The 26,609-nt window shown below is 47.3% G+C and overlaps 1 protein-coding gene across 1 annotated transcript in view; it reads right to left on the bottom strand.

Moving 5' to 3' along the window:
* CRHR2 (corticotropin releasing hormone receptor 2) overlaps nt 1-19,847 on the bottom strand; it is a 202,056-nt gene extending 182,209 nt beyond the window's left edge. Inside the window, exon 1 of the mRNA XM_083704265.1 lies at nt 19,427-19,847. Coding sequence (XP_083560391.1) covers nt 19,427-19,495 — 69 coding nt within the window. The 5' untranslated portion in view covers nt 19,496-19,847. The remainder of the gene's footprint in view (nt 1-19,426) is intronic.
* Nucleotides 19,848-26,609: the final 6,762 nt, after the last annotated feature.

Below are 26,609 nucleotides of genomic sequence, written 5' to 3'. Positions count from 1 at the left end.
CCTTCGGGTAGTGATAAAGCGGGATATCAAATCCGAACTCTTCCTGGTAAATTGGAGTATTCAAGTATTAAAAACCAGATGCCTCTTTTCCAAAGCTGGGAATCGTCTGCCTGGCTTACAGAGGGAGTTGTGAAGCTCATGTGCACAAAATTGCCCCCACCCAATTGCTCTGCAAGCTGGCGCCTCTGGCCTGGACTTAAATTCATTTCAGACTACAGCGGTACCTTGGTTTACAACCATAATCCATTCTGGAGGTCTGTTCATAAACCAAAACAGGTTGTAACCCAAGGCACGCTTTCACCAATGGGGCCTCCAAATTTTTTTTGTTTGTACTAAAAAAAAAAAGGGTTGTAATCCAAAAAAAGTTCGCAAACCAGGACATGCACTTCCGGGTTTGACGTGTTTGTAACCCAAAATGTATACAAACCAGACTGTCTGCAAACCAAGGTACTACTGTATGCCTAAAACTTCCAAGAATTGCATTGCAAAATTCAGAGCGGTGCAAAATCTGTGCCAGGTGGTTCACTTGCGACCTGTGCAATAATCCGATCGCAACGTTTCAAAATGGAATTGGCAGCAATCGATATCTCCAAGCAGCCCCACCCTCTGCCTGTTGGATTTATTCCCAAAAGTCTTTTTTACACTGGGAAGGGGGGGGGAAGCAAACCGTCCTTCTGCCACTGCTGGTTTCTGAAGCAATTCTGGCCATCGCTCGTCGTTGAACTGTCGAGCTGCATTTAAAAATTGCTGCAAACCAGCCGCGGCACACCCTGTTTTACACGATCAATGAAATGAAGGGAGAGAGAGAGAGAGATGATGTACTTCAAAACGCCCGGTTTAAATTACATCCCGCTCATGCAGCTGTTCACTTCACGAGGCTGCTCTGGAGAGCACGGAGACTGCTCAGCTTTCACAGCGAGAAGAGGAAGGGAAAGGTTGAATGTCAGGCTCGCTCGAGGGCTCGACTCAGGCTCCTGCAGAGTGTGAGAGGGCCTTTTCCTTACGCACGCAGAAAGCACTACCGTTCTCTCGCTAGGAGCCAAGCTACACCAACAAACAAGGGTTTCCATGCTTCACTGTTCTTCCAAAATCTGTCGTGAGAGAGGCAGAAGGTCGCTTCACACCAGGAACTGAAGATGGAGACAGCCATGGGATGCAAACCATTCTCTACTCCCTCCTAGGAGTCTTTTGCCCTTGGCCCAGAGACTGGCGGGGTCTTCTCCCATTTCATGCAAGGTCAAAGTTCAGGCATCGGAAGCTACTCTCTTACTACTGCTTCTGCCTTTTGCAAATCTCAGATCTGAAGTGACAACAGATTCCCCACCCTCTCGCTCTCTCAAGCTCTCTGGGCTTGCAAAATCATTCATTGCCTATTATTTACAGCATTTATACCAGTGGGGTCTGATCCATTCTGGCAATCAGGGCACAACCCTTTCGAGCAGAATGTCAAGCAATTGTTTTCACCTCCCCTCACGCAAAACCCCCTCAAAGTCCTACACATCCTCCACTTGAATTTCAAGAGGATCCAGGAGACGTTTTTGGCCAATCGGCTCTCTAGACCACTCAACCAAATTTTGATTCAAAAGTATTGCTGTGGCCAGGAGGTCCCACTCATCTGTCCCAAGGAAGAAAAAAGGCACGTGATTCTTAGCCCTGGTTGTGCAGTTTTCCTTTTGTTGCCCTGGCAATCTAGCCATAGAATATAACGCTAATAGATCTGCTGCTATAGTAGACTCAGGAGCCAGGTTGTTTTGAGGGCCTGTTTTGAGCATGCTCAGAGCCGGTTTCCTTGAAGGCCACACCTACACAACAGCAAAGCTTAGGTCCCAGTTTTCCTGGCTGGCCTTGCTGCTTGGTGTTGTTGTTTTTTTACTCCTCTCACTATTTGCGTGGCAAGTCCCCTCCCCCATGTGAAATGAAGACACTGGACACATTATGTAAGGTTAATGGGCATAAAAAGGCCACACCTTTATTGATTACAGAATTGAAAGGTATTGGCCTTAGGCATTGGCTCCTATCGATTACCCAGCATGGGGACCAGGAAGGGTTATCCACAAGCCGTGGGGGTCCTGTTGAAGTACGCCAACTAGGATCCCACGGGTGTCACCGCTCGGGGGCGTGCCAGAGGCCCTTACCTCCTTAGGTTTCAGACAAGGCAACGCCCCCCCGGAGTCCTCTACCGGACTACCCTTTTCATTGGGGGAAGGTGATGGCGCTTCCTTCCCCCTTCATTTGCATAACAATTTACCCCTGCCAATGCCTAACCGCCAATACCGCGGAGGTTGTGACGTTTGCTACGAGGTAGGCAAAAAAACCAAACGGCTAGAAGTGCGCCAAGTTGGAAAAATTCCTACCAGGCCCCTTGCGGCGACCAACCGGAGTCCATAGCAAGGTCATAGCTAGGTAAGCCTAAAGGGTGGGTGGGATGGGAAAACCACTCAGCTGGAAAGGGGAAAGAGGGCGGTCCCCGGGCGTGCCTGGCCTTAAATAGGCTAGGCCACGCCTCCCCTGCCCGCCAATTGGCAGGCAGGGTTGAAGGCGCGCCCGGGGATTCCCTGTTCTCGCAGGGGCAAAAGGCCAGCCCCCGCGTGTGTGGGAGGGGGTAGCCCGCAACCCCCTCTCCTCCCTAGCTCGGAAATGGCTTTATGTGAGGGAGCACCACTGGACACACCGTGAGTCCCTTGTTTATAAAATAAATGAATGTTGTTGCTGCTGTTGTTGTTGTTTTAAACTTATACTATTTTGCTGGAAGCCGCCCAGATAGATGGGTGGGGTATAAATATGTTGTTGTTGTTGTTGTTCAATGCCTGTGAGAACTTAATTATTGACTTGGCATTCCACTGCAGGGACAACTCTGCTGGGTCCTTTTACAACACTAGGTGTGCACTTGGAGAAGCTTCATCTGGTTTTAATTTATACTACAAAGACCCAAGAGTCCTGGCATTTGCTTCCTAGGGATACCTGAAAGGGACAGTTATGGATGTTTAAACAACTTGGAGCACCTGAGGCTGGGAAGCTGCAGCAGCTAACCAGGTCTGGACCTAATCAGAGCCTCCATCCAAGCCACTCTGAGCTTACTAAAAGAAAAAAGAGGAAATAATAAAAAAGGATAATAAATAAATGCTGTCCCACTTGGCAGAAAGAGCAGAGAAGCATTTCCTTTCCCAAAGCAATGACCGCCATAGACGTGGAAGAGGACCGCTTGTTTTATGTGGAGGGGTCACCGTTCGGTGGTAGACCACATCCTTGGCAAGAAAAATCTCCCAAGTTCAGTCCCCGATATCTCTAGTTAGAAAGATCAGTTAACAGGTGATGGGAAACTCTTCTCTGCCTGAGACCCTCAAGGAGCCACTCTGAGCAGATGATGCTAGGATAGAACAGCTTCTTGCAATTCCTGTTTTGTGTTTGAGAGTCTCCCAACTCTCCTGCTTGTTGCTCTTAGGAGAGAAGGCCCACGGCTTTCCCCGCAGAAGGTCTCAGGTTTCATTTACAGGCAGCAGAATTGGGAAAGGCCCTCTCTATCTCAGTCCTTGGAGAGAGCTGCTCTCCAGGCAGAAGAAGGTTAGACCAGTGTTTCCCAAACTTAGATCACCAGCTGTGTGAAGACTACAACTCCCATCATCCCTGACCATTGACCCTGCTAGCTAGGGATGATGGGCATTGTAGTCCAACAACAGATGGAGACTTAAGTTTGGAAAACCCTAGTCTAGATCAGACATAGGCAAACTCAGCCCTCCAGATGTTTTGGGACTACAGCTCCCATCATCCCTGACCACTGGTCCTGTTAGCTAGGGATGATGGGAGTTGTAGTCCCAAAACATCTGGAGGGCCGAGTTTGCCTATGCCCAGTCTAGATGATGTCCTGAGTCCCCTCCAGTTCTTGGGATCCCATAGAATCAATAAGAGCAAGCAAACCCTTTGTCTCAGCAACGGCTTTGGCTGATTAGTTAAGCACCACAATTAGTACAACCAAAGAAATTGTTCTGTACCATAGAACAAAGGGATGGGCCTTTCACCTTGTTGCTAGGTGGGAGAACAATAGCCAGAGTTGCATGGGTGAGCTGAGCTGAGAGCAGATTGGAAACACAAAGACATGCGTTCTCTGTGCTGGATGGAGAAGCAAGATCTTCTGGGGTGTTAATCCTGGGAGCCCCTCTCATCTTATGCTCAGGTTGTATATATGTATAAATAAAACCATGTATCCCAAAGACAACCCAGTCTCCGTTGACTTTCATTCCAATGTGAGATGTAATATCACTGTAGCAGTCAGTAGTCCCTTCTACTGCCAACCTAGCAATTTGAAAGCACGTCAAAATGCAAGTAGATAAATAGGTACCGCTCCGGCGGGAAGGTAAACGGCGTTTTTGTGCGCTGCTCTGGTTAGTCATGCTGGCCACATGACCCGGAAGCTCTACGCCGGTTCCCTCGGTCAATAAAGCGAGATGAGGGCCGCAACCCCAGAGTCGGCCACGACTGGACCTAATGGTCAGGGGTCCCTTTACCTTTTAAAGGGGAATTTACCAGGAACAACCCAATCTGGACAAGCCAGACTGGATTGCCTAACTCAAGAGATTCTAACGAATCTACCAACCAGCTTCCTGAGATATACATGGAATGTGTTCTGTTACCAACTCACTAGCATGAGTGAGAATCACATTTAATCAATATACCCTCTCCTACTATCCTCAACATTCCCACAATTCCAAGCTAAGTTAACCCAGGGTAAGCACTGGACCCCTCCCCAAATCTCTCCCCACTTGGATATTGGGGGAGGACACATGCCAATTGACTCCCCCCTCCAGATAAGCACACAAAACACCAGTGTGTCTCCAGTGATTCAAAGCACTGGCGATTAGTCCATGGCATTCCAGACCCAGGTGGCGCTGTGGGTTAAAGCCTCAGCGCCTAGGACTTGCCGATTGAAAGGTCGGCGGTTCGAATCCCTGCGGCGGGGTGTGCTCCCGCTGCTCGGTCCCAGCGCCTGCCAACCTAGCAGTTCGAAAGCACCTCCGGGTGCAAGTAGATAAATAGGGACCGCTTACCAGCGGGAAGGTAAATGGTGTTTCCGTGTGTGGCTCTGGCTCGCCAGAGCAGCAATGTCACGCTGGCCACGTGACCCGGAAGTGTCTCCGGACAGCGCTGGCCCCTGGCCTCTTAAGTGAGATGGGCGCACAACCCCAGAGTCTGTCAAGACTGGCCCGTACGGGCAGGGGTACCTTTACCTTTTACCTTTATTCCAGACCCATCGACATGCCAAGGCAGATCCCGTTCCAGCTTTCCAAGCCCCTGATTGTCTCCGACTGGTGTGAAAGTTAAAAGGGGACACACAATTCATTGTTAATCTCCATCTCGACTGCTTCATATTTACTCACCCTTCAAAACCGTTCAAGGAAGGCTTTCGGTAATTCAGCCAGGATTACTCTGAACTTTGTAGCGCTTTAATTAGTCTTATTTACTTAGGAAAAATAAGGCTACGGAGTTTGGTAGCTCCTGTTGTTTAGCGTTTATAATTACAGATGGGTTCCTAAGCAAGGGCACTGAGTGAAGTGCACTTAGCCTTCACTGCAGCAGAGATGAGAAACAGTGATTCTGTGTCGTTCCTTTTTACGGGGGAAATGCCACCGTAACGGATGACATTGCCATGCAATTAGTCCCTATTTGTTCACCCTCAAGGTTAAAACTGAGTTTGTGCAGCTCCATGGGAAGAAGAAGCAACTGTGAAATAACGTATTTCACTGCGGCGACTTTTCTCTGCAGTTTGGGGGACCCATGAGGCAAAATGGCCGCCCATCCCTAAGGGAACCCACTGTCAACATGTTGTTGTTGTTTAGTCGTTTAGTTGTGTCTGACTGTTCGTGACCCCATGGACCAGAGCACACCAGGCACTCCTGTCTTCTGCTGCCTCCCGCAGATACTCATGCTGGTAGCTTCGAGAACACTGTCCAACCATCTCGTCCTCTGTTGTCCCCTTCTCCTTGTGCCCTCCATCTTTCCCAACACCAGGATCTTTTCCAGGGAGTCTTCTCTTCTCATGAGGTGGCCAAAGTCTTGGAGCCTCAGCTTCAGGATCTGTCCTTCCAGTGAGCACTCAGGGCTGATTTCCTTAACAATGGATAGGTTTGATCTTCTTGTGGTCCATGGGACTCTCAAGAGTCTCCTCCAGCACCATAATTCAAAAGCATCAATTCTTTGGCGATCAGCCTTCTTGATGGTCCAGCTCTCACTTCCATACGTCACTACTGGGAAAACCATAGCTTGAACTATACGGACCTTTGTTGGCAAGGTGATGTCTCTGCTTTTTAAGATGCTGTCTAGGTTTCAATACTCAGGCACCCTGAGCAAACTACAGTTTCCAGGATTCTTTGGTTCCCAGCATACCTGAAGGACCATCTCCATTCCCATTGTCCAGCTGCTTGATGTTTTATCATGTTTTTAATATTCTGTTGGGAGCCGCCCAGAGTGACTGGGAAAACCACTCTGGTATAAATGTATACCTGGCAGTGGGAATGAGTGTTTCTTAAACTTGGGTCTCCAGCTATTTTTGGACCACAACTCCCATCATCCCTAGCTAGCAAGACCAGTGGTCAGGGATGTTGGGAACTGTGGTCCAAAACATCTGGAGACCAAAGTTTGAGAAACGGTGGCTTAAGTCTGTGGCGTGTGAAGGAATACTTTATTTTTGTCTGCCCTGAACACTGGAGCATTCAGTCTTGTTGGATGTCCCTGAGATGTGGTGTTGTGAGAAAGGGAGAAAAAAACTTTTCTTTGTCCACCCTTCGTACATCCAGTGCAATTTTGTACACTTCCATCAGGTCAACTCTTACTTGCGATTTCTCTGAACTAAACACTCCACTTTCCTCACAATAAAGAGTTTTTCACTGGGAGCTTTTTGTTGAACTGTCTGTTCATTCCCGCTCTCGGCTTCCTGTTGTTTAACCAGTTCCTGATGTGCAAGAAGATTTCCTGGTTTTGCCAACACCTCATATTGATAGAGAACAACATACCACACAGTGGCTTTTACAAAATTCACATCTCAGAAGTCCCAGACCTGTCTGGCAAATCCATTTGGCACTTCTCAACCAGACAAGGAGGCCCTAGGCACTACTGCAGACCTTCATGAATATTTACTGTGCCTAAAGCACTACAAAACGCTGGCTTGAATATTCTCTATTTTTAATGGGTTTTCTCTTTCATTTAGCTTACATCTTTTAAAAAAAAGCACCCCAAAAACACTGAGAACAAAACCCATGTTTAAATTATTCAGGAGGCATTCTTGTACATCTCAGCAGATTCAAGAAGAATAGCGTTTATTTTTAAAAACTTGGGAAGGTCAACTGGCGGTTAGGATATCACCCACCCTCAGGTATATTCTGCTAAGCCTCCCCTAAGGTAAAGGTAAAGGGACCCCTGACCATTAGGTCTAGTTGTGGCCGACTCTGGGGTTGCAGCGTTCATCTCGCTTTATTGGCCAAGGGAGCTGGCGTACAGCTTCCGGGTCATGTGGCCAGCATGACTAAGCCGCTTCTGGCGAACCAGAGCAGTGCACGGAAACGCCGTTTACCTTCCCGCTGGAGCAGTACCTATTTATCTACTTGCACTTTGACGTGTTTTCGAACTGCTAGGTTGGCAGGAGCTGGGACCGAACAACAGGAGCTCACCCCGTCGCGGGGATTTGAACCACCGACCTTCTGATTGGCAAGCCCTAGGCTCTGTGGTTTAACCCACATCGCCACCCACGTCCTAATAACTCCAGTGACTCCGTTCTACCTCTATTTGTTGGAGGAAGTACACTTCTGAATGCCACAGGAGCCGTGACCACACTAGAAAGATGCAACTGTTAAAGCTGAAATTAATCCAACATAAATTTACCCTCAGGTAACAGTTCTGAAGTGTTTTAAAAACATTAAAATGACTAGCAAGCAGACCTCCAGCACAGTCAAAATCTAGAAGTATACCTTCCCCTTTTAACTCGGGTGAAGCTGCACATTTTTACTCATTCACTGGTCTTCTGTCGGGCCAAAAGACCAAGCTAGCTACTGTGTTAAAACCCACTTTTGTTTGAGCACATTCAAATGGGTCCCCCAGAGCAGCAGAACAAACACACAGCCAAAACTTGAGAAGTCAAGTGTTTGCCAGAAGTCTCATTAATAGACACTTATTCCTCCAGCCACTCATTCATAGCGGGAGGAAAATTGGGGTGAAATTCCAGCTTAAGCAAGATATTATAGCTCGAAAAGGCTTTACCTGCATTCCAGCTGTACGGGATGCCCTGCAATATATATTTTTGACAGAGACAAAGGATTCATCTTTTCATTTTTTCATACTGTCCTATCAGATGCCTCCAGGAAGCCCAGAAATGATGTGAAGAACATGAGAACCTACCGGATCAGGCCAGCATTCTGATCTCACAAGGACCTGCCAGATACCTGTGGGAAACCGGCAAACAGGATTCGGCCACAAGAGCCCTCTCCCCTCTGTTGAGAAATTTTCTTAGAGGCTTAGAGATGTCTCCTGCTGTGCAGGAGGAGCTACTTCATGCAGGAGCTACTCACAAGTAAGCCTCTTTCCCCAAATAATGTTGGAAGGTGTCGTTTGTTAAGGGGTGCTTAAAGCTCTTAGGAAAACCCCTATTCCCCTCCTAGGGCTACAATTCCCAGAGCGGTTTAGCAATCAGTCTCTCTTCACAGAGAACTCTAGGAAATGTGGCTCAGAGGGAGGAACAGAGAGGTCTCCTAACAACTCTCAGCACCCTGAACAAACTACACCTCCCAGAATTCTTTGGGGGGAACCATGACTGTTTAAAGTGGTACACTACCGCTTCAATGAGAGCTGGACCATAAAGAAGGCTGACTGCCGAAGAATTGATGCTTTGGAATTATGGTGCTGGAGGAGACTCTTGAGAGTCCCCTGGACTGTAAGAAGATCACACCTATCAATTCTGATGGAAATCAGCCCTGAGTGCTCACTGGAAGGACAGATACTGAAGCTGAGGCTCCAATACTTTGGCCACATCATGAGAAGAGAAGACTCCCTGGAAAAGACCCTGATGTTGGGAAAGATGGAGGGTGTGGGAATGTTCTGGGCTGCAGGAGAGGATATATTGATTAATTATATCCTTATCCAACTTGTGCTAACAAGTTCCCAAAATATCAGCAGAGTTTATAAACATTCCCCTTTTAGTTCACAACGGTAACGCTTGCACAGGTTCGCTAGAACCTCTATAATAATTACTCTGGTAAATTCCCCTTTGTTCCCTCTTAAAATACAAGACACGACACAGTCTTTATAAAAGTATAAAAGAGTTTACTCACGTTCTGTTCACAATATGATCCCAGAAGGTAGGCAGGCTTTAAAAGGTTACATACACTTAGAAACTATCTTATAGGAAGATAGTACTGTCCTCTCTTGGCTGAGAGCCAAGAGGGCATCCTTAGATGTTTCCTCATCGAAGGAAGATGGCAGAGAGAGATGGCAGAGAGGCAAGAGGCAAGCGAGAGAATGGCTGCCTGCCCTGTGCTTTTATCATTACCTGCACAGGTGAGGCCACACCCACCTCTGGTCACATGTGGAGGAAGTCCGTCCCCAGGAAGTTTACCTGCTTGCTAGACAGACATCCCTCCCCATGTTCTAACATGTACACTCTAGGAATGTTGTCATTGACTGCTCCTGTGTTTACATCCCACATACCCCTTCTCAGGCAATACAACATACACAAAACATAAACAACTTTATTCAACCACCCAGAGTCCCAGCTTGACACGTAGATTCTGGAAACTCTCTCTTGGTAGGGGTTTAGTCAGGATGTCAGCAGTCATCTCTTGGGTGCTGCAGTAGGATAGTTCCACAAGTCCATCCTGGATCATCTGGCGTATGTACTGGTATTTAACCCCAATGTGTTTTGTTCTGGCCAGGAGCTTCTCACTCTGTGTCAGCTTCAGGCAACTTTGATTGTCCTCTAGCAAGCTGACAGGCCCTTTTCTCACCAGCCCAAAGTCCTTTATGAGTTGATCAAGCCAGGCGATCTCTCTGCAGGCTTCTGTTGCTGCAACGTATTCTGATTCTGTGGAAGATAATGCTACACAGCTCTGTTTATAACTGCCCCATGCAACAGGTCCATCCCCAAACATGAAAACATGACCACTTGTTGATTTATAATCAGCATTATCCCCAGCCCAATCCGCATCAGTATACCCAACCAACTTAGGGTCTCTGACGGCTGGTAACCTTAATTTACAATTCATGGTACCCTTCAAATATTGCACCACCCTCTTTACACCTGCCCAATCATGCTCAGTGGGAGAATTCACTTTTCTGCTAAGAATCCCCACAGCATTAGCTAAGTCAGGTCTACATGTGGTAACTAAATACAAAAGTTTACCAATCGCCGACCTGTAGTCATTGTTGTCTGGCAACTGCTTCGAATCCTGCTGATTCTTCAGGAAGTCAGTGGCCATCGGTGTAGCAACTGGATGTGTGTCTTGCATCTGCATGTGCTCAATTAGCTCGTGGATCTTCTGTCTTTGGCTGAGAAGAAATGAGCCGTCCTCTTCTCTTTCCACCTGGATCCCGAGGTAGTACTGGACATCTCCTAGCTCCTTGACCTCCACCTCTTTGCTAAGGTGTTTTACTATCTGTGTATAGTCTTTCTCACTTGCTGTGGCAATAATCAGGTCATCAACAAAAGCTAAGATATATGAGAATTGTCCATTATTTGACTTTCTGTACAAGCACTTGTCAGCATCGCCTTGCTTGTACCCAAGTTGTGTCAGCATTTTATGCAACTTCTGGTTCCAGGCTCTAGCAGCCTGTTTAAGTCCATAAAGTCCTTTCTGGAGTTTGCACACTAAATGTGCCTCATGTGGTTTTACAAAACCTTTGGGCTGTTTCATATAAATTTCTTCAGAAATCTGCCCATGTAGAAAAGCAGTAGCAATGTCTATGTGTTTCACCCTCATTTTCTTGGAGGCTGCAATGCTTAAAAGCATTCTTACGCTGCTGTACCTCACCGTTGGTGCAAAAACTTCATCATAGTCTTCACCAAAACGCTGTGAAAATCCCTGTGCTACAAGTCTAGCTTTGTAGCGCTGCACTTCTCCTTCTGACCCCTTCTTAACCTTGAAAACCCATTTACTGCCAATGGCCTTCTTACCAGGAGGCAGCTCAGTGAGTGTCCAGGTCTTGTTCTGATGCAGTGCATCCATCTCCTCCTGCGCGGCCTTCCTCCAGAGACTGGCTTCTGCAGCTGGCATCTCCTGTATCTCTTCCCAAGTGGAAGGTTCCTGTGGAAACGCCGACCCTGCAAATTAGGACAACCGTAATGGTGGGACACCTTTGTTGGTTCTGGACGAGCGCCTGACCTCTGGTTCTGCGACCGCATCAGCTTCCTCATCCTCCTCCAACGCAGGCATGTCCCCATCTGAGTCCTCCTCTTCGTCTCTGGTGCCGCCAGGGTTCTGGTCCTCTGCGTCTTCTGGTGCGTTGCCTGTAGGGGGTGCTGTAACACTCGAAGGCAGATTATTACTTTGTGGGGTCTCAAAAGGGAAATATACAAACTCTTGAGTCCTTTCTGACTCATCTGAAGAGTCCACAACAGTGTTCTTAGTGTCTACTTTTCCATATTCATCAAAATAAACCGCATGGTATGCATTTGTCTTACCAGTTTGTAAGTCCATAATTCTGTATCCTTTGCCTCCAGAGGCATATCCCACAAGGATACCTGCTTTTGCCCTGGAGTCAAGCTTGTGTCTGTGTTCCTTGGGCACGTGGAAGTAACACGGACTTCCAAATACACGTATGTGTGACAGATTGGGAGCTTTCCCATGCCAAAGTTCAAATGGTGTGCGCTCTGCACCTTTAGTTGGCAGTCTATTCTGCAAATAGACCGACGTGTACACTCCTTCGGCCCACAGCTTCTGTGGCAAACATGCATCCTTTAGCATGCACCTTGTCATGTCCATAATGGACCTAAACTTTCTCTCAGCTATGGCATTCTGCTGTGGTGTGTAAGGAATTGTGGTTACGTGTGCAATTCCTTCCTTGGCCAGGAGAGCCTGCATTTCATTTGAGCAGTACTCACCTCCATTGTCGCTCATTAGCACAGCTGGAGCTCTCTGGAATTTGTTCTTGACCATGGCAATGTATTCCTGGAGCTTGTCCACTGTCTCACTCTTCTCTTTGAGGAAATACACAACACAAAATCTTGAAAAGTCATCCAGAAATATTAAAATATATCTATTCTTTCCCAGTGAGGGAACATTCATGGGTCCACATATGTCAGTGTGCACTATGTCAAGCACTTTGTTGCTTCTTTGTTCTGCACAACGTGGAAATGAAGGTTTTACAGCCTTCTCAGTAATACAGCTTATGCACTTTGCTGGAGCTTTGTTGCTCTGCTTTACCTGCAAACCTCTTACAAGATCTCTTTTCTGTAGATCCAGAATGACGTTGGTGTCTCTATGTCCAAGCCTTCTGTGCCATAGGTCCAGATCCGCTTCATCCTTCTGGCTGGACTGTGCCACTTTTGCAGACTGATTCTCTGAAAGATCAAGCTCATATACACCATTGATTAGCTTTGCTTGAGCAAACACTTTGCCATTTCTAGTCACTTTACATTCTCCATTTCCAAATGTGATCTGGAAACCTTTCTTGTCCAATGTGGACACGCTGATTAAATTGCAGCTCAGCTCTGGAACATACAAAACTCTAGAGATTGTGTTCTCAATGCATTCATTGTTTATATTGCATTTCAGACTCATGGAACCTGCACCTTTTGCTTTAACAATGTTGCCATCTGCAATCTCAATTTCAGATCCTTCTTCATCATTTATCTCATTAAAATAGTCCTTTTTATATGAAAAATGAGAACTGGCACCTGAATCTAAAATCCATTTATTACGTCTATTCCCACGATTCTGGACAGTTAAATTCCTTTCTTGCAGTAGCCATGTGCATTCACATTTTCCCTTCTTTTCTCCTTTTGGCTGAAAGGGGTGGGGTTTCTTGGCTTTAGGAGCCCTGCAATTCTTTGCAATGTGTCCTTCTTTGTTACAATTGAAACAAATCACTTTCTTAGGCATCTCTTTGGACTTTGTAAATTGCCTAGATGCATAACTACTGTCTTTGCTTCTAGTATTTCTCACTGGAGATTCAGCTCTATCTCTGCATTCTTCTTTTAAATAACCAATCAAATCTTTAAAAGTCAGACCTTGTCTATGATCCATCAAACTTACAAATGCGCTAAAGCGTGGTCCAAGTGATGATAACAAAAATGCTATCTTTGTATCTTCATCAAAAGCTTTGGGAGTCAAATCAATTCTTTGAATAATCTCAGTAAACTTGTTGATGTGCTCTGTGAATTCCTCTTTTGAATTCATCCTCACTCTGGTTAATTTACACACCAAGTTTCTGAAGCAGTTTATGCTAGATTCTCCATACACGCGCTCAATATCTCTTAAGATTTGAGATGCATCATCTGTACTATTTATTAATGATAGCTGCTCATCACGAAGTCCACTCAAAATTATGTGTCAAGCTTCGCTGTTCATGCGTTTCCAAGCACTTATCTTGGCTAAAGCTTCCTCAGACGATCCCGTAGGCTGAGGCTTTAAAGCTTCCAAAATGTGCTTATAATCTAAACATGCTATCAAGCACTGCTTCCAGTGCATGAAATTGTGTTCATTCAGCACAGGCATTCCTAGCTTTGCATCACTATCAAAAGCTGCTCTAGCCATCTTAAAATCCAAAAATTTGAAAATTCTTCAAAAATTTCAAACTTTCTCAAAATTTTAAAATCAAAATCTCAAAATTCAAAACAGTTCTTCACTGCCTTGGGTCACTGTGAACTCTGAGGGAAGGGGGGGGTTGCTTAATCCCCACTGCACAATGGAACAAAGGACCATGTGCTTACCAGGAAGTTAACTCAGAAAAATACTACTCAACTCAAAATCACAATCCAACACAATCCTTCAAAAATACGCAGAAATATGCAATACTGGGGCCAATAACCCTTTGTGGGAATGTTCTGGGGTGCAGGAGAGGATATATTGATTAATTATATCCTTATCCAACTTGTGCTAACAAGTTCCCAAAATATCAGCAGAGTTTATAAACATTCCCCTTTTAGTTCGCAACGGTAACGCTTGCACAGGTTCGCTAGAACCTCTATAATAATTACTCTGGTAAATTCCCCTTTGTTCCCTCTTAAAATACAAGACACGACACAGTCTTTATAAAAGTATAAAAGAGTTTACTCACGTTCTGTTCACAATATGATCCCAGAAGGTAGGCAGGCTTAAAAAGGTTACATACACTTAGAAACTATCTTATAGGAAGATAGTACTGTCCTCTCTTGGCTGAGTGCCAAGAGGGCATCCTTAGATGTTTCCTCATCGAAGGAAGATGGCAGAGAGAGATGGCAGAGAGGCAAGAGGCAAGAGAGAGAATGGCTGCCTGCCCTGTGCTTTTATCATTACCTGCACAGGTGAGGCCACACCCACCTCTGGTCACATGTGGAGGAAGTCCGTCCCCAGGAAGTTTACCTGCTTGCTAGACAGACATCCCTCCCCATGTTCTAACATGTACACTCTAGGAATGTTGTCATTGACTGCTCCTGTGTTTACATCCCACAGAGGGCACAAGGAGAAGGGGACGACAGAGGACGAGATGGTTGGACAGTCTTCTTGAAGCTACCAACATGAGTTTGACCAAACTGCGGGAGGCAGTGGAAGACAGGAGTGCCTGGCGTGCTCTGGTCCATGGGGTCACAAAGAGTTAGACATGACTAAATGACTAAACACCAACAGCAATAGCTTCAACAATGCATGTGGTATCCAGGGCACACTGTGTTCCTATTGCATACTCAGATACCAGGGGTGCAGGTGGCTCTGTGGTCTAAACCACTGACCCTCTTGGGCTTGCCGATCAGAAGGTCAGCAGTTCAAATCCCTGCAACAGGGTGAGCTCCGGTTGCTGTGTCCCAGCTCCTGCCAACCTACAGTTCGAAAGCACACCACTGCAAGTAGATAAATAGGTACCGCTGCAGTGAGAAGGTAAATGGCGTTTCCATGCACTCTGGTTTCCATCACGATGTCCTGTTGTGCCAGAAGCAGTTTAGCCATGCTGGCCACATGACCCGGAAAGCTGTCTGTGGACAAACGCCGGCTCCCTTGACCTGAAAGCGAGAAGAGCACTGCAACCCCATAGTCGCCTTTGACTAGACTTAACCGTCCAGGGGTTACCTTTTTACCTACTCAGATACCTTGAGAGACTACATTTGCCAAGACACCTTGCTGATTGCACACATTCACAAGCTTGCCCTGCATTTTGTGTTGAAGAAATTCGGGAAAACCGTGCTCATCTTGTAATATAATTGAACATTACAAGATGGGGAATGTTTGCATTATGAACTGTATAAATCACTATGTGGAATCTGACTCTATTGAGTCATGGCCAATCCTGAACGGACCCATCAGGAAAGGAATAAGAGCCATTCCACACATGACACAGCCACCTAGTGTACATTCAATGGCAAACTGCAAACTTTCTGATACATGTACCCTGATGATACATTTGTTTGATTATTAAGTTACATTTTGTGGATAACTTAAAACAAAAAAAGTAGTTGCGCATCTGAAAACAGAAAGTCAATTCCTTAAGTCAAAGGCGTGTGAACTGCTGCAAAGCGATGCCATTCCCCAAATATTTTTTTGTTTTTCCAGAGCTGCAGAATATCTTCACCTCAAACTGTCAAACCATCGCTACAGATTAAGGTTTCATCAGAAATTAAAATTCAGCCTACATTGTTTCACACAGTGGTGGGGATTTATGCCTGGTTATAATTTGTATGTTTTATTTTATTTTTAAAAGGCAACCACATCCAGCTTTTGCACAGAACTGCAACTTGGTGGAGGACTGCGGTTCTCCAGATGTTGTCAAAATCCAACTCCCCTCTGTCCCAACCAGCATGGCCAATGATTGGGAACGATGGGAGTTGTAGTCTGACTAGGTCAGAGGCTCCTCCATCCTTGCTTGTAGATACTATCTTATCAGAAGGTCCATTCCATATGATATAGGAACAGGGTCTTCACTGTGGTGGCACCTACCTTTTGAAATCCCCTCCCATGAAATATTATTCAGGTGCCCTCTTTACTGTGTTTCTGGAATCTACTAAAGATCTTTCAACATGCCCCTTAAGCAGAGATATTCACCCCAGTCTACACCCAAATTGGAATTGTTTTTAATTGTTTTCATATATATGGATTTTGAGATATTTTTATTGCATTATTTAATCACTGATGTGTTTGACACCCTGGCCTCTTATAGAATCACAGAATCGTAGAAGGTTTTATTTACACATATCATAGAATTGTAGCATTGGGAGGGACCCTGAGGGTCATCTAGTCCAACCCCCTGACTCCAACTCCCATAAGCCCAAGCCAACCAGGCTAATGGTCAGGGATGATGGGAACTGTAGTCCAGAAACTTCTGAAGGTTCACATGCCTCACAGGTTCCACACTTGTAGATAGTACTGAGCTAGAGGGATGCATAATGTGAGTTTCTATAAGGCAGTTTCCTATGTTCCAAAGCAGACATTAAGCTTTCCTAATTGCCGGATTAAAAACAAACCCCAGAATTTGCATTAAATATTAAAATTCCATTACTTCCAAAGTCTGGTCCAAATCATTCTGGCAGCCATTCCAAAATCCACCGAACTTTTAACAAAATCTACTTACGAGCCATGCTTGCCTGAGCAAACATTATGTATTGTCGATCATGCTGTTTGTGACATTCCATCCTTTACACCCGAAACTGCATGTATTTTTAGTGACGACTTAATTTCTTGCACTATCTTTTGCTGGTACAAAACATATGTATCCACACAAAAATGTGGGTTGTAATCCAGTGAGAGCAGTCAAGTACAACATTCCTTGTTTTCCTAGAGTGGACATGCAGGGGAATGTTTGGTCCAGCCAGTTGAAACCTTCCTGTTTTCCTCCTGACTGGAGCCTCCTTCCTTTTGCATGTGACTAGAGGTGGGCTTGACCTTACCTGTCCAGGTAACAAAAGGACAAGGCATGCTGCCACACCCTCTCTTTTTCACTTCCTTCTTTGTTTGACCAGCTTTTAGCTAGGACTGCTCTGCTTGCTCTCAGCCAGCAGAAGCGCTGGATTATTTCCCCATATCGGGTTGATCCACATGTACATATGTGTAACTAAGTCTGCCTTTGGGGATCCAACTGTGAACTGATGTGAGTAAACTTCTTTTATTGACTTTAAATAAGATTGTCGTGTCTTTGTTCTTTTAAGAGGGATAAAAGGGAACTTACCAATACTGAATTGTATGATTGTGAGAGGTTTACACAAGCCTGCAACCAGCTATCTGCTGTGCATGTAAAAGAGGAATGCAAACTCTGCTAAGTAAAGGAACTTGCTAGTGCAAGTTAGGAAGAATATTAATACACAATATATCCTCTCCTGCCACCCTGAACATTGCCACAACAAACACATTTGTATTGTTGACACTTTTCAGTCTCTTCCCTTTGTCCACCAAATCACTATTCTCATGCGCAACACATGCCTTCAGGGCACGGCATAATGGAGCTAACTTCTTGAATAGCTAAGCAGATATATGGGCCTGATCCGCACCGGGGTGGGAGGCAGCCTAGCAGCTCTACGTGGTGGAAGAGGAATATACATTTGTATTCATTGTGCAGGAATGCAACCATCCATTTATTTAGCTATAGACTACAAAACCCATAGTGCAGTGCAACCAAGAGGAATGGAACATGGCGAAAGACACCCAAGGAACTGAAATTGACACACAATTGGAACCAACTGAAATTATCAGCCACACCACTGTGGGAACACAACGACAAAAATGGACGCCTGACACAACCTATTATGTAATAATAATAATTGCCTCCTAAACCCATCTCAAGGCAATGCACAGAATGCAATAAAAAACAGATCTGCAAGCACTGAGCAGTAGACAAATTTAATAAAGGATAATAATAAATTTTAAAAGGTGCATCTTCATTGTTCACCCAAAGCTATGCAGTGAAGCGGCCAGATCCCTCTGCAGGGAGGGATTACCACCATTTAGGGGCTGCTGCAGAGAAGGCCCTGTCTGAAGGACGGCAGTGGATCCACCACAAGAGACCCCTCTACTGATCTTAACACCTGAGAGGGTCCGTAGGAGAGGAGGCTGTCTCTCAGATATTTGGGCCTAGGTTTGGGCCTTAGGGACCCCTAGTTCAAAGGAAGTCCCAGTGTGAAAAGGTGCAGTTGCAATCGCCACTGGGAACAAACAAACAAACTTCACCATAGGCTGAAATCTGAATGTGACCATCTTTTTAGGGCGCAAGGTGGTTAATTATAATAACCCTAATAATTATGAAGGGGACTTGATTCAAAGCACACGGGAGCTGAATCCCAGAGCTTGTTGTTAACAGCAGGACTTGTCCCTCACTCCATGAGCAAGGTGATTATTAAACGTATCTAAAAAGAGGTCCTCTGTTCATGTGCAGAGTGTTTTCCATTCTTCTTACTTCAGGGAAGGACCACCAATTTTGGGTGTGTTCTGGAGGCAATTGCACCGCAAAGCAAGTAGGGGAAAGACTGCAGTGAGTTCCCTGATTGTGTTTTTTTTAAAAGAAACTGATAAAAAGGGGGGGAAGGGATTTCTATGAAGGAATAAAATAAACTGGCAGGGAGTGAGAGAGAACATAAGAAGAGCCTGACTGTGAGATGAGGCCAAAGACCCCTCTAGCCCAGTATCCTGTTCTCACAGCTGCTGGCCCTACCTCACAGGCTTGTTGTGAAGATAATGTGAGATGTGTGTGCACGCATGCGTAAACCATGTATGCCACCTCAGGGCGAAAGCAAGACATAAATATAGAAAGAAAGAAGGTGGCAGGTGTCCACAAGCAAGATCTGAGCACAACAACCCTCTCCTCAGCTGCATTAAAAGCGGGTTGGACTGGATGACCTTTGGAACCCCTTCTAACTCTACAATGATAGTATGAAATAGATAGCCCCAGCGTTCCTCTGTGCCCTGCAATGTGCTCCCCGCTCCCCTTCCTACTACCTATGGGCCTTCACCCTCCGCCCCCAACCACTGGGGATGGGACAGCAAGCCAGGCGTCGCAGACATGTGTACCAGAGCATCCTCGTGGCGCGCGCAAGGTCCTCGGAAACATCTCCAGGTAAGGCGCTTTTTTTGGGGGGGGGAGGGGGCAAAACCCGGAGAGCCGCTGCCGGTCCGTGTCGACAACACGGAGCTGGCCGAACCAACCAACCAACCAGCTTCGCAGGTCCCTAACTGCAGGTGTGAGCTAGGTGAGCGCGCGCGGGGGAGGGTTCCCCGTGGAGGCGCCTCTTCCTCCCCCACCCCCCGCAGAGGAAAGAGACCTCTCTCCGGCCACTTACCGGCAGCAGGAAGAAGAAAGCGGCGGGGAGCGCTCGGGGGCTGCGCGGCTGGGCCGAGCGCCTCCCCATGAGGGCAGCCTCCGGTGCCGGCCGTCCTTTCCGCCTCACGCCCGCCCCGAGCGCGTCGGCTCCGGCAGGGACAAGCGCATCGCAGGCGCCCGGAGCCGCCGCCGCTAATAAAAGGCCAGTCCCAGGCAAACTAACTTCCTCTACTGCCGCAGAGCCGCCGCCTTCTCCTGCGCTCGCTGCGCGCTCCGCCCGAGGCTGCCTCGCTCAGGTCCCCCCTCCCCGCCCTTGAGCACCCAGGAGGAGGCAGCAGGAGCGAGAAACTCCCGTTGCCTTCGGTTGCAGGGTCCCCCCTCTCTCTATGTGTGTGCTAAGATCACAGATGAGGAAGACAAGGGGACCTCTGAGCAGATGCAGAGGGCCTCCCCACCCCGCGCCTCCAGAAAGCTGCCCACTGACCCGGTGTCGTGGTGGCACTTCTCACGCGGGCGGGAGCGCAGGTTTTATGGAGAGCTCCTGGCTTCAGGAAGCAGGGCTTGGGTGGGGAAGGTATTCAGAGAGAGACAGAGGGGTGTGGGGGCTCCTGGGCACGTGCAAAGCGATCTCCCCTCTCTCCACCGAAGCACCACAATCAGCCCATTCGCGGACTGGGGTGCATGAGTTGCCAGCAGGTCAGCCTCCGTGGGTAGATCCTCCTCCCTGCAGGATCTGGTCCATCTGGTCCAGCAACCTGTTCTCCCAGACGTCCATGAGAAGTCCACCAGTACATTGTTTCCACAGTGAGCAGGGACCCCAGAAGCTCTTGGGGTCCAAGGAGGAAGACTCAGACCAGTGCAACGCAAGCTTGGCAGGTCAATGCCCAAGCTGAATTCTGTGGGGTTTACTCTCAGATGAACAATGTTCAGGATTGCAGCTCTAGAGAAGTAGAGGGTTGATCTGAGCTTTGGGTCCCTAGAGCAGGGATCAGCAAACTTTTTCAGCAGGGAGCCCCTCCACTGTCCCTCAGACCTTGTGGGGGGCCGGACTATATTTTGAAAGGGAAAAAAAAAGGAAAGAATTCCTACGCCCCACAAAAAACCCAGAGATGCATTTTAAATAAAAGGACACATTCTACTCATGGACAAACACGCTGATTCCCGGACCAGCTGATTCCTGGACCGGCTAGATTTAGAAGGCAATTGGGCCGGATCTGGCCCCTGGACCTTAGTTTGCCTACCCATTGGTAAAGGTAAAGTGGCCCCTGACCATTAGGTCCAGTTGTGACCGACTGGAGTTTCGGTGCTCATCTCACTTTATTGGCCGAGGGAGCCAGCGTACAGCTTCCAGGTCATGTGGCCAGCATGACTAAGCCACTTCTGGTGAACCAGTGCAGCACACGGAAACACTGTTTACCTTCCCGCTGGAGCAGTACCTATTTATCGACTTGCACTTTGTGCTTTCGAACTGCTAGGTGGGCAGGAGCTGGGACCGAACAAGGGGAGCTCACCCCGTCGTGGGGATCCGCACCGCCGACCTTCTGATCAGCAAGTCCTAGGCTCTGTGGTTTAACCCACAGCTCCACCCGTGTCCCTTGCCTACCCATGCCCTAGACCAAATGGCCTCTCAGTATGTACAGAATGCCTTTGTTGTTTCCATCAATTAAACTGCCTCTCCTCTAGGGGATGCCTGCTCTATGTGCCCCCCTTGTTCATCCTTCCCTAAAGTCCTGCCCTGATGGTGCCACCATGACAGATGACTGCCCACCCCACCCAAAGGCAAGGGGAGCCCAGAAGGAACAGGTTCCATTGTTAAACTGTTCCACGCATGTTCAAAGTGTTGGTGCTGACATTTAAAGCCCTAAACGGCCTCGGTCCAGTATACTTGAAGGAGCATCTGCACCTCCATCGTTCTACCCGGACACTAAGGTCCAGTGCCGAGGGCCTTCTGGCGGTTCCCTCGCTGCGACAAGCCAAGTTACATGGAACCAGGCAGAGGGCCTTCTCAGTGGTGGCCCCCACCCTGTGGAACGCCCTCCCACCAGATGTGAAAGAGAAAAACAACTACCAGACATTTAGAAGACATCTGAAGGCAGCCCTGTTTAGGGAAGCTTTAGGGAAGCTTTTAACATTTGATGTATTACGGTATTTTAATATTCTGCTGGAAGCCACCCAGAGTGGCTGGGGAAGCCCAGCCAGATGGGAGGGGTATAAATTCTTATTCTTATTCTTATTCTTATTCTTATTCTTATTCTTATTCTTATTCTTATTCTTATTCTTATTCTTATTCTTATTATGACAACCTGTTACTTAAGCCCACCAGACCTTAAGCCCACCAGCAGCAGAAAACAAGACTGTCTCCTCTTACGAACACCAGAGGAGCGTCCTGGATCAGGCCAATGGCCCATCTAGGCCACCATCCTGTTCTCACAGCGGCCAACCTGATGCCTGTAGGAAACCGGTGAGTAGGACCTGAGTGCGAGATTCTGCTCCCTTCCTGTGGCTTTCTGCAACTGGCATTCAGAAGCATTTCTGCCTCCAACCATAAAGGTAAAGGAACCCCTGACCATTAAGTCCAGTCGTGGCCAACTCTGGGATTGCGCACTCATCTCACTCTATAGGCCGAGGGAGCCGACATCTGCAGACATCTTCCGGGTCATGTGGCCAGCATGACTAAGCCGCTTCTGGCGAACCAGAGCAGTGCACGGAAACACTGTTTACCTTCCCACCAGAGTGGTACCTATTTATCTACTTGCACTTTGACGTGCTTTCAAACTGCTAGGTTGGCAGGAGCAGGGACCGAGCAACGGGAGCTCACCCCGTCACGGGGATTCAAACCACTGACCTTCTGATCGGCAAGTCCTAGGCTCTGTGCCACCCGTGTCCCAACCTCCAACTGTAGACGCAGAGAATAGCCATCATGGCTAGTAGTCTTCCCCCTCCCCAAATATGTTCGTTTTAAATCCAAAATGAGTCCAATTCAAAACCCTTTATTGTGTAAGGAACTGAGTCACTTTGGAACTTAGCATCTCCCCCCCTCCAAAATAAAAAAATAAACTTCCCTTTTGTGGCCCAGGACCCCTTTTAAAACAGGGGGAGGGTCTCCCCTAGTCATCTCTCCCTGACACCCTCTGCTGCAAAGTCCGGTATTGATACAGAGGAGCCACTATTCCCACTGCTCCTAGTGTTTACCCAGCTGCTATATAAATACTTCAGTTAGTCAGCCTCTGCCCCCGAGAAGAATTCCTTGTTGAAAAGAAGCCTGTCAAAATATAAATCCTCCTCTTGTTTTCTTAAAAAAGAAACAGGTTCTAAGCTCACTATTATTAGAAATGTTTCGTTATCTTTTTTTTTTTTATTTGTTGAAAGGGAGGGCGCGTTGCTGCTGCTGCTGCTTTTAACTGATGGAAACAAGGTTTGGTTTGGATTTCAGGCTTTGTCCAAAGGAAAAACAGAGGCATGGGGCAAGCTCAAGGTGAAAATGCCCTGTCTTGTTTTGGAATATGAGGACGAAGCCTGAAGATATGGAGCAGAGAGCATCCTTTCCCCTGGAGAAGTATGGGCATAGACATTTACCCCTTACTCCATCTGTTTCAGGAGACAATAGAAGGGTGCACCTTGAGGAGTAAACTCAAAAAACCAGAGAGTTACAGCATCTGCTGCAGCTGTGGAGACCGATACAGGAGAGACATGTTTTGTTGCAGCAGGGGTAGATGAAGGCGTCCAGTTGCGCTGCTGCAAATGCGCTATGGCGTTTCTTCTCTCTGTGCTCCTCCCAGCAGTTGTTCCTCCTCCGATCACTGCTGTGGATACACAGCCTGACTGTCTGTCTCCAGGCACTGCGGTCGGTTGTCTGCAAGGGGTTAACGTTGCCAGGCTTCACATCCCAGGCATCTTTGCAATGCAGCCGTTGGTCTGCCAGCAGGCCTGGCGCTTGAAGCCAGCTCCCCACAGAGCACATCCTTGGGGATCTTGCCATCTTCCAGTCTGTGTACGTGAGCAAGCCAGTGCATGACCAAGTTGGTCCCTCACAGAGTTAGAATTCCCAGCATCCCTTCACAAACTACAGTGCCCAGAATTCTTTGAGTGGGGGCGGAGAGAATGTACTTCAGAAGTACTTTAATGGTAAAGTGTGAATAATAATAATAATAATAATAATAATAATAATAATAATAATAATAATAATAATATTATATTTATACCCCACACATCTGGCTTGGTTTCCCCAGTCACTCTGGGCGGCTCCCAACAGCACATTAAAAACACGATAAAAGATAAAGCATTAAAAACTTCCCTAAACAGGGCTGCCTTCAGATGTCTTCTAAAAGTCAGATAGTTGTTTATTTCCTTGACATCTGATGGGAGGGCGTTCCACAGGTCGGGTGTCACTACCTGAGAGCCAGGGTGGTATAGTGGTTAAGAGCAGTACACTCCATGGGATTCTCAAGAGTCTCCTCCAGCACCATAATTCAAAAAGGACTCCCACTACTGGTGGTTAACCCTCACTGGACTTCAAGCAGATGGGCCGAACCCAGATATAGTCGGTTAGGACCAATGCCTAAGCCAATACCGCTCTTCATCTGTAACCAATAAAGTTGTGGCCTTATTTAGCCCATTAACCTTAATAATTGTGTCATGTGTCTTTATTTCCACTGGGGGGGGAGAAATCGCCACACAACAAGATGCTGGACTAGATGGGCCATTGACTTGATCCAGCAAGCTATTCCTATGTTCTTGTCCAGCTCCGAGGGCCTTCTGGCAGTTCCCTCACTGCGAGAAGTGAGGTTACAGGGAACCAGGCAGAGGGCCTTCTCAGTGGTGGCACCCGTGCTGTGGAACACCCTCCCATCAGATGTCAAGGAGATAAACAACTATCTGACTTTTAGAAGACATCTGAAAGCAGCCCTGTTTAGGGAAGTTTTTAATGTTTGATCTTTTACCGTGTTTTAATGTTCTGTTGGGAGCCGCCCTTTTTTTCAAAAAAAAAGAGAGAAAAGAACAATAGGACTTTCGCAGTTTGGAAAGTGACAAGAAAATGCATGGGAAAACGCTGGGCCAATGGATGCTTAATGGGAAGACACAGAAGAACCTGAGAAGCAAATCAGTGCTCCTAGTCATACAACTGTCCGCATAAACAAATTGGAATGAATATTCAATAAAGACCAGACCAATGAAGATGAACGCTGAACAAACAGGTAATCGGGATCAGCCCTGAGTGTGGTACATACACAGGAAGGACCCATTGCTCAGTGTTTTACAGATGAGCATATTCCGTTGGAGAATTGTCTCCCATAGCCCCAGCCTCACCCCTTTCTTTCATGTATTGCATTTCAAAATAATAGGGTATTTCAATTATGGGCATCAGGTCTTTGATGTCAACGACAAGTGTTTCCAGGCCACTCATACATTCATTGTCCGGGCAGTTTCTAGCGGGGGAATTTTCCTAAGACACACACACACAGAGAGAGACCGTTATTTCAGGAAAGTGTTGCATTCATTATTAATAGAAGCCCTTGAGCTCACTTTCTTTACAAGCTGAAATTATTATGTTCCTGGTTTCAAATGTCATGGGCTGCTGGCTGTTCTCTGTGGCTGAATGGCTGTTTGCTAAGGACAGACCCACTCCAAATCTGCCATGTTAAAGCCTTCCTATTAGGGGAAAGCACAAACCTTTATTTTGGTCCCCATTTAACCACGTATAGTAAAAGCTATGGTTTTCCCAGTAGTGATGTATGGAAGTGAGAGCTGGACCATAAAGGAGGCTGATTGCCGAAGAATGGATGCTTTTGAATTATGGTGCTGGAGGAGACTCTTGAGAGTCCCATGGACTGCAAGAAGATCAAACCTATACATTCCTAAGGAAATCAGCCCTGAGTGCTCCCTGGAAGGGCAGATCCTGAAGCTGAGGCTCCAATACTTTGGCCACCTCATGAGAAGAGAAGACTCCCTGGAAAAGACCCTGATGCTGGGAAAGATTGAGGGCACAAGGAGAAGGGGACGACAGAGGACGAGATGGTTGGACAGTGTTCTTGAAGCTACCGGCATAAGTTTGACCAAACTGTGGGAGAAAGTGGAAGACAGAAGTGCCTGGCGTGCTCTGGTCCATGGGGTCACGAAGAGTCGGACACGACTAAATGACTAAACAACAACAAGGGGGAGTCCTGCTGAGGCACATCAGCTAGGAGCTCCCCCGGGGTCACCGCTCAGGGGCGTGCCTTGGGCCCTAACCTCCTTAGGCTTCAGACAGAGCCACGCCCCCCAGAATCCTTTATCAGACTACCCTTCAGTATGTGGGGCAGGTGATGGTGCTACCTCCTCTCTTCCATCTACAGAACTATACCAATGCCTAACCGCCAATACCAAGAAAGTTGTGACGATTTGCTACGAGGCATGCGAAAACCAAGTGGCTGGTGCCAATTTGCCAAGTGGAAAAATTCCTACCAGGCCCCTCAATGGCGACCAACCGAGGTCCATAGCATGGTCAAGGAATGAAAGCCTTAAAGGGCAGGAGGCTGGGAAACAGGAACAGCTGGTAGGCGGGAAAAGGCCGCGCCTGCATTAAATAGAGCAGGCCATGCCCCCAGAGCCAGCTGATTGGCTGGCCAGGGGGTGACGCGGCCGGGGATTCCCTCAATTGTGCAGAGGCTGAGCTCCAGCCTCCACGTGTGTGGTGGGGGCGTGAAGCCAGCAACACCACCTCCTTTGCAGGGCGGAAGTGGCTTTCTCACAGTGGCCAACTTGGATGCCTATGATAAACCAGCAAGCAGGACCTGAACTCAAGACCACCTCTCCCCTCCTGTGGCTTCCTGCAACTGATATTCAGAATCTTTGCAACCTCTGTCTGTGGAGGCAGAGCAGGGACATCATGGCTAGTGACCACTGACCATCTCCTCCTCCTTCCACCATTTTTCAAAACCATGGAACCTGGTGGCTAACAGTGCCTTCCAAGGGAGCAAGTTCCACAATTTAGCTATGCCTTGCTTGTTTCCCAGAAACATCTGGCAGCCAGAATTTGAAACAGGTTGCAGAACAAGATGAGAAATGGGGAAGCTGTGTGGCTCCCCAGAATTTGCTGGACTCCCTCTCCCATCATCCCTGACCGTTGGCCATGAAAGGTTGATGCTGCTGGGATTTGGAGTCCATCTGGAGAGCTCTAGGTTCTCAACCCCTGGGCTAGCAGAGAAACCAGCGATAACCCTTCA

The sequence above is a fragment of the Podarcis gaigeae genome (assembly GCF_964106915.1).
Source record: "Podarcis gaigeae genome assembly, chromosome: 12".
Classification (NCBI taxonomy): Eukaryota; Metazoa; Chordata; class Lepidosauria; order Squamata; family Lacertidae; genus Podarcis; species Podarcis gaigeae.
The sequence above is the reverse complement of the archived record's forward strand: the minus strand, read 5'-3'. Positions and strand labels throughout refer to the sequence as shown.